General features: G+C 34.5%; 1 protein-coding gene across 1 annotated transcript; it reads right to left on the bottom strand.

The window, feature by feature from the left end:
* Positions 1-433: 433 nt before the first annotated feature.
* Positions 434-14,919, bottom strand: LOC145318379 (uncharacterized). The gene is made up of 17 exons (XM_080159674.1): positions 14,698-14,919; positions 13,939-13,988; positions 13,476-13,583; positions 12,705-12,817; positions 12,011-12,072; positions 11,284-11,411; positions 10,257-10,371; positions 9,479-9,504; positions 8,735-8,868; positions 8,259-8,316; positions 6,760-6,861; positions 6,034-6,199; positions 5,093-5,200; positions 4,425-4,538; positions 2,130-2,200; positions 1,701-1,785; positions 434-819 (listed from the first exon to the last, which is right to left on the bottom strand). The coding sequence occupies exons 1-17, from the start codon at positions 14,869-14,871 to the stop codon at positions 670-672; spliced, it is 1,764 nt and encodes a 587-aa protein (XP_080015800.1). The 5' UTR covers positions 14,872-14,919; the 3' UTR covers positions 434-669.
* Positions 14,920-16,266: the final 1,347 nt, after the last annotated feature.

Below are 16,266 nucleotides of genomic sequence, written 5' to 3'. Positions count from 1 at the left end.
GGTTCTCTTTTACAGTGTAGCTTCTCATGGGTAATGGGAAGGTTTGGTGGAGTGTACATCCTCCCTCCTCAGAGAAAGCACCCCTACCAATAAAAATAATCCCCCTCAAAAGGAATGAAAGAGAAAGGTATCAAATAATCGAGAGAATTAATTATGTCAACGACAGAGGGACATGATTAAATACAGAGTAGCTTTGCTATTAAATACCTAAAAATTCTAAGGTTCATATTATACACTTCATTACCTATTTAAATATTTATACACAATAATTTGAAATGTTATGACTAAAACAAAAAATTCTATAATTGTTCATCACAGATAAATTTTAGACATGTATCAATAAACTTTCTTAATAAAAATAAAGCTAACAATTTATAACAATATCTAAATTGGGCTGTGCAGCGGCTCATAAGACTAATATTTATACCAATAATATACCAATTTATATTAATATTTTACATGAAGCAAAAAGTTGCGAAAATATGGATTTGTCTGTTCAGGAACAGGCTTAAGCATCCAGCTAAATTTAAAGTCATAAAATGACGATTTCACTGAGGCTTACTTACACGCAGCTGTAGAGCCCTGGTAATGGGTGGGAGTGTTATTTAAAATTTTCATTTTCAAAAAATCGCTGAAAAATATTTTGATTACAAGACAAATATATGAAATTCAATATCTTGGTTGACCTCTGCCTCTGTTGCCCTGTCCTCCAGAAGGAGGCTGCATGCTTCCTGTCATGTGTCCTCCAGCAGTTCCAGCTGAATAACCTGCACCTCTCATATGAAGACCAGCAGTACCATCATTATTAAATGAAGATCTAGTTGCAGATAAAAATTTTAATATGCAATCGTGAGGGATGGGACATTGGGCTATTTTTTACATTATTTTAAGGGATAGAACAGTGGACGATAAATAGATGTAAATTCCCAATGGTGATAAATAAATATACTTTTATAGACTAAACTTAAGGTTGAACAGTAGACCGACTCAGAATTACCACTTTTTTTGAAATTCAATGGGCGCGCTATTTCAACCCATTCCTTTTATGATATAAAGACCAATGATACCAAAAAAAGTGTTCTGGTAGCTTTTTTTCAGCAATATGTCAAATTCGATTTTCATAAAAAAGGGGAAGGTTCCCCCCTGGGGGTGAAATTTTTTTTCTTTCAAACCATGGCTTTATACACCTTCCTGAATTCGTCTTGAAGAGTACATTAAGGATCAAAAAACGATTTTAAAATATTTTGATCATAGCAAGAGCTATTCTCAAAAAACTAACAATTTTGGCCATTTTAGCAAAATCAGGTGATTTTGACGGTTATTTGAGGATAACTTTTTCTGGGATCAATATTTTTAAAAAACGTTTTTTGATTCTTAATGTACTCTTCAAGACGAATTCAGGAAGGTGTATAAAGCCATGGTTTGAAAGAAAAAAAAATTTCACCCCCAGGGGGGAACCTTCCCCTTTTTTATGAAATTCGAATTTGACATATTGCTGAAAAAATAGTCTGAGAACACTTTTAAAGGTATCAATAGTCTTATATTTTTGAATAGAATGGGTTAAAATAGCGCGCCAAAAAATTTTGCATCTTGAGTCGGCCTATTGAACAGGTTTGGACATTTCTAGTTAAGAACCAACCAATCAAATTCAATAAAAGTACACAGAGTATACCAACAACGGTGCTAAAATAATCATCCCTGGCAGAATTGTTGATGCTAGCTCTGAGAGCCGCCGGAGCATTCCAGTTTGCATCTCTCCAACTCACTGCACGACGACTTTCAGACCTTAATGGATGTGAGATATACGTTGATTGGATATATCACCTTGGAATATTTTTCGTCAATTGCCAATATGAATATCGACAAAATACCAAAAAAATTTAATAGTTTACCATACCAAGGATGTAGAGTGTGCGAGGATATCATGACAAGGGGAAATTGTCCTCAATTAAGCTTGCCAACATGGAACTCGTTTATTGGTCATGTCGTTCATCTAGTAAGAGAGGAGAAAATTGGGTAAACGGAGCAGAAGAAAGGAATCGTTATTTTAGCCCGCTTCAAGTTTTACTTTACTGGAGCACATGAAAATTTGATTTAAGATCCAAGTAATAATAAATCCATTACCATACCTGTCTGCTGATTTATCCGTAGGTATGCTGGAAGCAAGCTTTCTTTGTCCACCAACCCTTCGCTGTTGACCCTGTGACAAAAACAAGTAAATATTTCGATATCTCGTCGGTTTTTACCATTTATAAATAATGTACTTAAGAAAAATCAACTATTAAGTATGAGTAAAGAACAATAAATTTTTTTGCAGCCAATCAAACAGCCAAGCAGTACTTATGATGGAACAAGTTAGTACTATGCAATGTGAAGAGAAAAGCTATGTAGGGACTGTATATGTTCTAAAAAAAGTTATTCTTTGTTTAATTACTCACACATAACCTGCCAAGGATCAGCTGCAAAGTTTATCTACAAACACGTGTGTTATTTAGTCAATATTTTGGCCACTAGGTGTCTCTTTTATTTCAATAGAAGACCTCCAACCAAAGGTTGCATCAACAAAGTATGTCACCGGCTATTTGAAAAAGTTTAAAGATAGCTTTTCTGAGGCGACACAGCAACTGAATCAAGCTGTGTGTAAAGGTTGAATGTCATGTCCTGAGTGTGAGAAGGCGTTGAAGGTTGACTCCATTAACATATCGATGATTGCTTGGAAGTCACTCTGTGATCTCCTAGATGGACTATGACATCGGCTGATTGGTTAAATTTATATATCTCTGTTGTATGCTAGTCATTAGTGAGGCCCAAATGAAGGTCTAAATCGCAGAATGTAAAAATAGGTTATGTATTGTTTGTAGATTTTAGCCCTATAATTGATTTTAAGAAAAAATCTATCGCTATCTCGTCAAATGCATATTTATTTTCACCTTTTCTTCCCCAAATTAAGAAAGCCTTACACCAGATATAAAGCAAAACATCAAATTTTCTGTCTGTTTGTTTACAAAAATTGAAATAAAATATTAAAATCACCAGGAATAAACATATGAAGAAAGAAAATATAAAAATTTATTTATGTACAATTACAATAATTTGGGAAAGCTAATTCATACTGCAAAATCATTGAAGAAAAATAATTAAAGATAAGCCTTACTCTTTATTCCTGGTTTAATAAAAAACAATCAAATTATTTTTTGCAATATTAATTTTTTTATTAGTATGCTTTTTTTAAAAGTTGAATATGAGAATAAGTATATTACATATTTTTTTACCTTCATTTAATTTTTTGTTTAAGTAAATTGTCTTTTTGTTGGCGTCAATGTCTGTTGAGCCATGAAATTTGTTAAAAACACTTTTTCCTATTTTATGTCTTTAAAATGTATATTTTTTAGAGTTTTCATCATTTCTCTTCTCATAAGACTAATAGCTACTGTTTTAGTTCAATTTCTTACACAAATTATCAATTTAAATAAAATAATGTTTTTAGACGTTTTTCGGAATTATTCAGCAGGAATGGCGGTTCTGCCTACTTTTTATAATTACTTCATATTTGAACTCTTGTTACATTAATTTAGGTTGGCAGTTTCTTGTTAAAATCATGAAAAGATGAAGTTTTTGATAAAATGCTTAAGAATGAAATTTCGAGATCAATTTTCATTGTAGAGAGGTCTAGTTTTCACTAAAAGGTCTACATTTGAGCCGGTAACAACTTCAAGGTATCCGCAAATTGATATGGCAATGATTTAAAAATTCATGTTTTTTTGGGCCAGTCTACTAGTCATATCTATAAAGTGACATTTTAACGATTTCTCTATAAGGGTATAAGGGCCTAGAGATCATTGAAACCAGCACCCCCTACCTTATTTTGAAAGTAATTGAAAATAAGCGGGAGGGGTGGATTTTTCTTTCTGCAGTGTTTAACTTTCAATTAAGGTTATGTTAAATCGGGAAAAGAGGCTGAGTTTGGGCCCCTCGCAGAAGGGTTAGATTAAAAAAAAATAAGCCATACATTTTTCTTCCAATTTATTCCATTCTAGCTGATACGCCCCGGAGGCCTCTAGTAGTACTTCTAGTGGTAAGGGGTTGAATTCAACCACACCATTTTTATTTTAGTTTATAAAAGAAAAAGGTTTAAAAAATTTTTATATCCAGCTTCAGACCTTAGGAACAGTTTGACACAGATCCTGTTACTTTAAACTATGGATTGAATATATATTTGTTAATTTGAAGACTTAAGTGAATAAAGATGAAACAGGGTATTGTGTCTAATAAAAATTACGTCATACAAGACAATTGACGAATGATAGACCAGTATACATTGTAATTGACCAATGGCAAATTGTATTATGGCCTAAAATTGGTCATTAGTATAGTACCGTCATTTTTTTATTGAACACTATACGCTGTTTCAATAAAGCCGATACCTTTGCCCTGCCTGATGGTTGAGACCTGACAGTTGAGCTTGACATACCGACCACAGGACCAGACATACGGACCATAGGACCATTTCCACCACGAAATTCAGAAACATATCCTCCCTTAATATGTTAGCTTACAAAATAAACGAGCTCTGGAAAGTGTCTTGTGTGACGTCAAAAAAAGAAGGGATGAGAGGAGAAGTGGGAAAGGAAACCCCTAAAGACGTATTTTTATGACTTTACACATGACTTTTTCCAGCGCTTACATTATAAATCAAAACAATAGATTTAATACCCTAGATGTTCAGTCCTAGATAATCAAAATCCGTCCAGCTAAATAGGAATTTATGGTAGACAAAGATTTTTGTTTATAAATATGACTTTTCCAATAATACTAACGATGATTACCTACATTTTTGGAAGATAAAATAAAAACATTTTACATTGGAACTAGCATATGTGCCCCTAGTGTATAGGAGCTCTGCATTCAAAGCGGTAAGAAGGGGGCAGAAAAATAGCTTAAAACCACCCTAAACTTAAATCTTAAAATAAAATAGCCTATTTTAAGCTACCCTAAAAAAAGAGAAATCGTTATTTTAGACCAATGCGAGCATTACTTAATCAATCAATGTACATGAAAATCTGGTGCAACATCCAAGTAATATGCCGATTACCTTTCCAGAAGGAGTTGTTGTTTTATACTTGACACTATGGGAGTTTGCCCATCTTTCCAACTCGTCTGTCAGCCGGGTTTTATACTCCAGAGGGTTGTATCTATCATCCTTAATTATACAAGGATGACAACATCCATAAAAGCGAAGCTCTGAAACGATATGACCGACGAACATTAACTTTTGTTGAGTGTCAGAACTGAATATACAAAATATGAAAATATAAGGTTTGACAAAATTATACCAACGTAAATTTGTTGCAAAACTTCTTAAATACAGAATTTTGTTTAAGGACATACTGACATTTTTAATACTTGATTATAGAGATGCTTCGCTCATAATATTATACCTTATTGTAATAGGAATCAGTAATCAAAAAATCAGATCAATCGGATGTTTTTATCACATAAAAATTGTTATTAAAAAAGTAAAAAATCAACATGTTTGAAATCGATAGGACAATTCTAACATGCCTAAATTAACGAATAAAAGCTAACTATCTCGGACGGACGGACAGACGGACGGACGGACGTACGGACCGACCCTAATTATAGAAAAGCTTCGCTTTTAACAATTTGAATTGCACTGGCGAAAATACATCCACTGGATGTGTAAATGGCAGCCCCCGGGTAATCATACAAAATTTTTTTGTCAAAATGTTAAAAATCAGCATGTTTAAATGGACTTATTTACTTCCTGGTAACAATTATAGATTTGCTACGCTTTCTAATTCGTACCTAACTGTTATAGGAATCATCATGCAATGTTTTTTTTAATTGATAGGACAATTCTAACATGCATAAATTAACTAGAAGAACTAACTGTTACGGGCTTGCGGACCAACCAACCCTAATCATAGAAAAGCTTCGCTTTTTAAAAAGGTGGTAATTCTTGTTGGAGAAGCGTTGCGGACAGATTGACAGACAGTCAGACTCAGAACATACCTTCGGGATATCATTTAGAATTGAGAGAAGCTTCCATCCTCCAGTTTCAAATGAGTCGTGACAGTCTGCATCCAGCGCAGGCATTGTCAATATATTCTCCGAGGTCTTGATCTTGGTCAGACTGAACTTGTTCATGTTACTGTAGGTTTTCAATAGATACATATTCCTAAAAATCGATGTATTATTACTTGGATGATGCACCAGACTTTCATGTAATCTAATAAAGTAATGCTTGCAGCTGACTAAAATATCGATACGCCAATCCACCCCCTTTTACCCATCCCCTCCCCTCATATTGGATGAACGAACTGACTTATTAATGAGGTGCATATTAGCAAGCTTAATTGACGACAAATTTTCCCCTGTCAATATATCCAAGTATATCCTATATCTATTATTCTGAAAAAATAGTAGAAATGGGTCAAGCAAATCTAAAAAATAGTAACAAAAATAATGAATATAAATCTTCGGTGTCTTATTAAAAATTCCATCCTTATAATTGAATAATAATATACCTGCAGTTTCCTAACTTCCTAAAACAACAACCCCAACTTATTTATTTCAAAAATAAGGAAGAGGGGATTCTGTGCTTAACAAAGCACTTGGAGGAAAAGCACCAAAAATTCCGACTATAACTTTTCTCTAATCTTTAATGTAATAAGGAATATTTCATTTACTAAATATGTCGTAGTATTTTCTATTCAATAAATGATTGTTTATCACTACCTGTTTGTTTGCAGTATAAGGCAGTTTCCATAAGAGAATAGTTCTCTGTACAGAATCAAATAATTTCTCCGGTTCTCCTCCCATTCAGCTCTTTCCATATCACTATTATGGAGAACATAGATTATTAGAGAATGGCACTCGGCAAATAAGTATTGTTGAGCAAAAGATGGCTATATGCAACATAAGTTCGGTTGAAAAGGGGTACGTAACTGAAGCTTTTTTGATGCTGGGGGGGGGGGGTTTCTCCGGAACCACTTGATGAACCGTGCAAATTTTTTGGACTTAAGCTTTTAGGGGTATGAACATCTTATGGTTTCAAAGTCAACACCCTGCCCCCACCCCCTCTAAACTAAGGTTAGGTTCATTTTTAGGGGTTTTTTGATCCCCGGAGGGCTAGGGATTAGCGGCAGGGGGGTGACTTCTATACCAAAAGCTAGTTTATAACCATAAAGGCTTAAGTTTAAGAAATCATCTCTATTGGTCGAATGGTTTCATAGAAAATTAAGGTTAGGTTTATTTTTAGGGTTTTTTTGGAGCCCCGGAGGGCTAGGAGTTGGCGGCAGGGGGGTGACTTCTAAACTAGAAGTTAGTTTATAACCATAAAAGCTTAAGTTTAAGAAATCATCCCTATTGGTCAAATGGTTTCTGAGAAAATTAAGGTTAGGTTCATTTTTAGGGGGGTTTTGAGCCCCGGGGGGCTAGGGGGTGGGGGTAGGGTGTTGACTTTGAAACCATAAGATGTTCATACCCCTAAAAGCTTAAGTCCAAAAAATTTGCACGGTTCATCAAGTAATCAAAAAAGCTTCAGTTACGTCCCCCTTTTAATTTTTTTTTCAATTGGCTTGATGATAAACAAAGCTGCAACTGTTGAACTATCTTCCAGCATAGGGCAGGCGTAATGGATCGTTCAGCAATTTCTGTGTAAACTAAGAGTTGGTTATAGTCAGGTTGTAGGCTATTTTATAGGGGAGAGGGAAGGGGTGGGGGTGAAGCTTTATAAAGGTATAAAACACAACGGTGCTACAAACCGACGAGATCATTTAACTTTCAAACAGTGTTTCGGAGCCGGGATCCATGGAGCCGCCATATTTTGCCGGAGCTGGAGCCGTATTTCTCATTAAAAAACGGCTCCGGCTCCGGACTAGATAAATAAAGAGATTTTTTATAAATTATAATTTGGTAACTCTGTTTTTTCATGTGCAAATATCCCTTTTAAGTTTTTCAAGTTCATTTTTATCAAAAATTGAACTTTTAAAACCTTCAAAAGTCAAAAATAGACTTGGGAGAAAAAAAATATGTCGAGATTTTCATGATTTTAGGTCAGAGCCGGAGCCGTATCATCACAGACGGCTCAGCGGAGCCGGAGCCGCACCAAAATCAAACGGCTCCAACACGCTGCTTTCAAAGAATAAGTAGCAATATTACTAAAAATAAAAGAACTAGGTACTATACATGCGTTTTTCTGCATTTATATTTTTAGCAATTAAAATTACTTATACCTTTTTGGTGGTAAAGTAGTTATAAATTGCTCTCCGGAGAGTACAGAAATACAAATTCCTATAACAGATAATTCTAATTTTTATTTACATTTAAGAACAATTCCTATAAAATTTCTTATGCTAGCCTTAAACACAAAGGAAGCCTATCGCCTTGTCCAGCCTTAGATTTTTCTGGAAAATGTTAATAATTTGAGGATTTTTTTTCTTTGGACCTTTGCAAATAGAGATCTAGAAGGTTTTTCCTGAATTAAGCATTCCTCTTTTTTACTAGTTATTTATCGTCTCCGATAACAGTTTTCCGCGGATAGTAACTTAAAATAACCAATAAAACTAGTATTAATATTATGATTTTTAATTCTTTTCGTAGAGAATTGTCTATAATACGATACGATATGTGATTTTTCAGTAGGGCTTAGAGCTGGTTATAATCCAGCGGATATTAATCGGTTTCGAAGCCATACTGGGACGATATTTACCTGTTGTTTTAATCATCCTGATGCCTTCCAGAATGAGGTTATCCTGTTGTTTGGACGGAAAAGTGTCATCAATGCCAGCATTTCTACTGGAAAACAGCTCTGTTTCGTGCAGGTCCTCTAAATCGAGACCAGTCCTTCAAAGTATAAAGATTTTTTTTTATTTTGAAAGGTCATTAAAACTCGACAAAACGTCCTACATACAAACAACCCTTTATTAATGAATGAACCTTCTCTTTAAGTCCTATGAGTTAAACCTGTTTTGAGCCATGACATTTCTCATACTAAGTATACTTGTACGCGTTCCTTACTTACCAGGAACCATTTTTAACATCTTTAGTTATGACGCGGTGTTGGACCAAGATTCGAAACTTTCACCTTGCCTACAATTTTGTAAAATATGGTATTTTTCTGCATATATGAAACACCAAAATTAAAAAATACCCGAAATTTATATTTTTAAGATGCATAAGTTGCGTGATTTTTCAATAAATAAATAAGAATAGTTATTTTCGCATATTATATACGGTTTTCCGAAGATGGAAAATAAATAATTATAAGATTAATTACAGTTTTGTTAGCCCCAATGGGACTTAGACCCATGCAAACAAAATTGTTATTAATTTTATGGTCCCTAATATTAAGTGGAAAATTATCTATATAGCGATAGGATACATGGCTTAGAACCAATTCTAATTCGCCGGATATCAATCTGTTTCGAGGCCGTACTTGAAATGGTATTCATACCTTAAAACTCGCATCTTGATCTTTTCCTAAATAAAAACCATATTGACACATTTAATATTGGAAATTTCACATTTTACCAGTGTTGCGGATCCGCATTGATTGTATGCGGATCCGGATCCTCAAAATTTGGTCAGTGCGGATCCTTGACAATAAAAGTAAAATCACCAAATTTTTCAAAAAATATTTATTCCTTTTTCTCGAAGTCAAAAATACTTTTAATTTTTAAGTCTGAACCTAAACCTTAAAGATTTGCTCTCATCACGAGAATATCTTTGTAAGTGACTAGGTATTTTATATAAATTTAGGTAGATTTTTCCATAAATTTATACCCCAGGATCCGAATCCGCTTTTTTTTGCGGATCCGGATCCTTGGACTCAACAATATGCGGATCCTTGCGGATCCGGATCCACAACTCTGCATTTTACAATTTAAAAAATCTCTTTTATAAAATAGCTAGATGTGTGTGTGTGCAATTTTTCAGGATTGATAGGCAACAACTAGTCTTGTGTATGTTTTATTGGTGAACAAACTAAGGGGAACTGCAACCCCCGGCCCTCGCTCCTAAGGGTACTATATATAGTATGCAGTGGTCGCCCTGTATATACTATAGGCTCTTAGTAAAATACAGGTTGTTTGCTTTCATTTAATTGTTAATTCGTCAACCAACAAATACACTAAATCGAAAATATGGGGGGGGGGGAAGATAAAAAGTTCATAAATCATGTGACATGACCCCCCCCCCCCCCCTCCCAAACAAAACAGATAAAGTCAACTAACCTTTGATCCTTTGCTGGTAAGTTGGAGGACAATATCAGCATGAAGTCCCCCAGGTAGAAGATATCCTAATAGCTGGCTACGTAGATAACCACCTAGTTCTTCACAATCAATAAACCTGAATAATATTAGTATATAGTCCCCCCCAGGTAGAAGATATCCTAATAGCTGGCTGCGTAGATACCCTCCTAGTTCTTCACAATCAATAAACCTGAATAATATTAGAATATAGTCCCCCAGGTAAAAGATATCCTAATAGCTGGCTGCGTAGATACCCTCCTAGCTCTTCACAATCAATAATCCTAAATAATATTAGTATATAGTCCCCCCCAGGTAGAAGATATCCTAATAGATGGCTACGTAGATACCCTCCTAGTTCTTCACAATCAATAAACCTGAATAATATTAGTATCAAGTCCCCCAGGTAGAAGATATCCTAATAGCTGGCTGCGTAGATAACCTCCTAGTTCTTCACAATCAATAAACCTGAATAATATTAGTATATAGTCCCCCCCAGGTAGAAGATATCCTAATAGCTGGCTGCGTAGATACCCTCCTAGTTCTTCACAATCAATAAACCTGAATAATATTAGAATATAGTCCCCCAGGTAAAAGATATCCTAATAGCTGGCTGCGTAGATACCCTTCTAGCTCTTCACTCATAATCAATAAACCTGAATAAGATACTTACAGGTAGCACAGATACGTTACCCTCCAGGCAAATGAAAAAACAAATATTTTTACCTGTGATTCTGTTTTACTTTTAATCTTTAGTAGGTGGATTTAATATTTATTTTATTTTAATGGAAGCCATGCATTGGAAACCGGGCAGGTATTGGACGAGTGGCCGAAGGCCTGGTCTAACAAAACTGGCTTTAATTTTATGACTTTTATTTTAATATACGTGGAAAATTGTCTGTAATACGAAGATATCCATGATTTTACAGTATAGCTAAGAACCGGTTCTAATCCAGCGAACATTAGTCGTTTTTGAAGCCATACTGGACAAAATTAATCAATGAAAATTTACCTTTCCGGTATAACTAATTTGTTATCCATTTGTGTATCTATCTGGTGCTGGAGCTGGTGTAGATCTGGCAGCAGGACATGCACAGGAAGCATGCATACAGGATATTTCACAAACACATGCAGAATTTCCTTAAATAATATTGTAATAAGCTTAAGAATAACAACATTAATAAGTAGCAAAGCTCTTCAATATAAAATAATTGCCAAAAAAAAGATGGAAAAAGTTGCAAAATGGACAGGCAGGCGGAAGTCTAGAGTAGACGCTTTAGTGGTCATAAGAATCTTCACGTAAAATTTAAGCATTACTATGCAGATTTTATGTGCTCTAGAACATTATAGACAGATAAGGCTATTCTTTACCAAAATAAATAGGTTATTCTAATAAATTTTGTGTATTACTTAAATGAAAGTAAATTTTAGCTCGCTCACGGATTGAGGAGAAAAAAAATTGAAATGATTGTCGAAATAATGTCAAATATTTTGTTGAGTTCAAACCGTATAAAATAGGACGACAAAAAATCATTAAATACTAAAAGGCATATTACATTTACCTATCAAACCTGTTTCAATTACCTTATTCTTAAAAATTACCATCCCTTTTGATAAAAATTTTCAAAATTGATAAAAAAAATTTCTAAGAGGATAACGCCCAAAAAAGCTTGACATCACTGTTCGAGGCTGCTTAACATCACTTACCCTTGTTAAGGCATAGTGCATTACAAATTTACCTTAATTTGATGTATGCGTTGAGATACGATGATAACTTTATGGTTAGAATTCTGAGTCATATCTGAAGATGAAATTAAAATAATTTAGTTTATGTACAAAGGGATCCAGGGGGAGGGGATTAGAAATATATCAACTCGAATCTAGCAATTTAATTTTGTGTGCTTTCTTTGTTTTATATAAAATTAAAACTAAGGGAGGAGCACAAAAAATAAAATAAGCACAGAAATAAAAATAGTATGTTGTGTCTATTGGCTCAACATACCACCGATTTTATTTTGGTTGCTGCTCCTTTTCTTTCACATTTCTCGTCGAATGTTAAAAAAATTTGGAGTGGCGACGGACGTGGGCGTAATTATTGACTCATTCAAAAAGATTTTACCCAATTATCTCTAAAACTAAAGGGAATACCATCCAAGAAAAATATTGTTGAGCTGGATCTTTAAATCATTTTAGTGATGAGCCAGATCGGGGTGAGCCAACTTCCACCGATGAGAGCACAGCATTTTATGAAATGCCGCGCTGTGATTGGCTAAAATTCGGCTCACCACTAAAATGATTTAAAGATACAGCTCTGGTATGTTGTGTCAATAGACACAACAACTCCCCATCCCCTTTTTTTCAGTTATAAATCAAGCAGGACAGACAAAGTTCAAGTGTAAAATTTTTTTTGCCGCCACATATTTTTTAGAGTACCTGGACGAGATGCTATAATATTACAGGTTAGGAGGATTTTTTCCAGGGCAGCCTCCATGGACTCTTGGTTCCTATCCCCCTGCCTTGTCATACCAGATACAGCTGTCTCAAATCTACATAAGAAGCATTTTTCCAGAATGGCTTCCAAACCGAATTATGTCTACAAGATTAGAACCGGTTTGAAGCCATACTAAAAAATCATGTATCGTGTCGTATGTTGAAATTTGGTCCATATCCATAAAAACTTCAAAAATAACAAATAAATCCAATTTGCTGTCTTAGAGATATTTTTGAATACAGGTTAATCAAGAATGGTATCACCCCCAGTCCACAATTAGGACATCTACACCAGGTTCAGGTTTCAAAGGTTTTAACTAATGTATTTCTCTGTTTTGGGGTAGATAAATTGAGGGGTTTCAAATCTGAGGGGGGTAAAGAGCCCTTAACCCCCACCATTGGACTTGTTCTACACATAGTTCTTTAATCAACGTGTTAATTGTCTAAAACTCCACAAACTAAATATAGCACCTAAAGTCGCTTGCTAGCTTCAGATTTTGATAACTACTGAAATTCTTATTTTTTGGAAGCTTCTTATAGGTTCCTGGATGTTTTTAGTCTCTTCAATTGTTATACCTATGTTTGGTTTCAGACCATTTTCCTTACTCCTTCAAATACCGAGCTCCTAGATGCTAGAAGGGCAGCCGCACGTATACATACAATTTACTTACATATTTTTTTACATTTTAAATCATACCTGACGTAAAGTCTCACCTGGCGGATCTAATGGCATCCACAAGAATGTCAAATGCTGGCAAGATGTCCCTCCAGGCTCCAGGTATCAAACAGGTTGGCTGCAGTACTATTTCACACAGATCATTTCTTAAACACAAAGAAATTTTTTAATAGCGAAGCTTTTTATTATTAAAGTCTGTCCTTCCGTACATCCGAAACGGATAATTTTTGCTTTTTAGAATTGTCTTTTCGATTTCAAACTTATCGTGGTAATTCTTTTAGTAGGCAGGAACGATTTAGAAAGCGTACCAACTTTATAATCATTACCAGAATGTTGTTAGTACATTTTGGACATATTGATTTTTAACTTTTTTAACAACAAATTTTTGTTATATAATCATCCGATTTCTGGATTATTGATTGTTCGTTTGTCCTACCATTTCAGCGCTTTACTTTTATGGATGTTGTCATCCTTGTAAAGTTTTGGCTAAAAACTACCTACCTTAAGACAAAAATTGCTAACTTAGAGCCAGTATCAATAGCTCCTCCACTAATATCCAAATAGTAATGTAAAATATTCGTTTGTTGGCCTAGAATACTTTTTGCAGTATGGCTTCGAAAACGATTAATATCCGGTAAATTGAAACCGATTCTTAGTCATACTGAAAAATCATTTATGAAAATCATAAATTTAATACCATTAATCTTATAATTTTTTATTTTATTACCGGCGAAGGCTGTCTATAATACGATGCGATAAAAAAATGCCTTTTTAAAAACTTTATGTAAGATGTGAAGAAATGTGCTTAATAGAGGTTCCATATGATGTCAAATCAGATGGACATCGTACAAACATCCTATAATAAAAGTAACACGATCTGTGTGTCGAAGGATCTCGCTTACAACTAGACCGATGTGGTTCTGCTTTACAGTGAAGTGGAGAGCTTTTCATAGGTCCTGGGAAGGTCTTTAACTATTTTTGGGTTGGGTACCACCAGCTCCCCAAGAATTTACTTTAAACTTATTATGGCAGGTGTCTTGTTTTCGATCAATCTTGTGACCTAATTCTTACATATCTCAACAAGTTAGATCATTTCAATTTTGACTTACAAATTACTCGTTCTTAGGCGTTTAAAGGCATGTCAGTTGTTTGTATATGCAACCTACGAACCGTAATATCAGCATTCTTATCATATAATAATAGATCTTACTAGAAAAGAATCTATATTTTAACCAGAAATCGAAATTGTTTTACATCCCTGGCATTTCCAGCAGCCACAGAGTACAAATATTTAATGGTGTGCAATAATATGCCCTTTAAAAGTTCAGGTAGGGCGGACAGGTCCAGGTCTGCAGGCATGGTGTCCAGGTCCAGTAATAGGCAGTGGCATTCAGGTAATCTGTTACTTTTAATTATTGGTGGCCAGACATCCATTTTTATTTTCTATTATAATTTTGATTTTAAGTAAACTCACAAAAGAAAATGTATTTTCCTAAAACTACTGGGTAGCACGGAGTTAAAATAGAACTTTTTAAATTCAGAAACGAGTCTGCAACAGTCTTGAGTAGCAATGGGTATAAAAAAAAACGTGGTTATTGTGGGAGATTCTCGCATACCCATAAAATGTTTCTTCCGGCTGGCTATTGTAACGATTGCCCCATCCCCTCTCCTAACCACTGAGGAAAATATTTACGCGTATTACTATTGATTAATATCCACATAAAATATTCTATACCTATACTAATGTCATAGAGAAAAAAATAAAAAAGAGGAATCGAAGCAACTAAAAGACGAAAATAGGCAGTGGGCCTAGAGGCCTACTCAGCGCTGTTGCCGCGCTAAAATTTATTGCTATTCCACTACTTTTTAAATGGGAGGATTAAAAATTATTTTAAAAAATATTTTTTTACTTTTTCCATATTTAGGGCAAGAATATTAGATTAGATATTTTCGTTATAATGTTTTAATTAAAAATTACATAGAATTTTATTTTTATTTAAAAAAATTTGTTCATGAAAGATGAATCCTTCTATTTCTAAAAAGGGGGAAATTTTTTTCATAATGAACATTCAGCTGATTCTGACCGCCCACGGCTGTTTGCTAAATATTGTTTTTCTTTTTATTCACATTATTATTTATGATTGACTTACAAAAAGCCCTGGGCGGCTTTTGATTTTCGTCTGCTTCTAAATTTAGGGATGGGGAAGTAGTATTTTACCATGAAAAAGGGGTGAGTATTCATCCTCCTATCCTTTTTCCTTATGACTAATGTATAAGTAACTTAATTAACTAGAAGCTAATAATATAGGGGGAAAATTTCCATATTAAAATTACATCAATATCTTCAGACAACCAAGAAACTACTCTTCATACTAAATCCAATGTCAAAATAACTAAAGTTGAAAATTACATTTTAGACAAGCGATATTCTACTCTCGTCTATCTATTCTTAAGGGGTGGGGGTTGATGCAACCATCTCGTTAATCAGTGAGCAAATGGCGGCACAGCCGTTTAGCCATTTTTAAGGCAAATCACGAAACCTATCTCCACATATACTATGCTGCTCCAAAACGTTTTCAACCGGTTTTAGCCGCTAGTTGCTGGTAATAGAAATCTAAAAATGTTTTTTTTGTATCATTTCACTTGATTTAAAGCAAAAATATGTTTTAAAAAGTTGATTCCTACATAATTTATGGCAGATTTGCCCTAAGAATAGCCAAAAAGCAGCTGAGCCGTTACTTTAACACTTTGTTCGATTTAGGGAAAATAGCCCTACCAAGGATTATTCAAGCAAAATTTCAGATCGAAATTCGAAATCTACGTGCCATT

Source organism: Acartia tonsa, chromosome 4, assembly GCF_053477335.1.
Source record: "Acartia tonsa isolate MP-2025a chromosome 4, ASM5347733v1, whole genome shotgun sequence".
NCBI lineage: Eukaryota > Metazoa > Arthropoda > Copepoda > Calanoida > Acartiidae > Acartia > Acartia tonsa.
The sequence above is the reverse complement of the archived record's forward strand: the minus strand, read 5'-3'. Positions and strand labels throughout refer to the sequence as shown.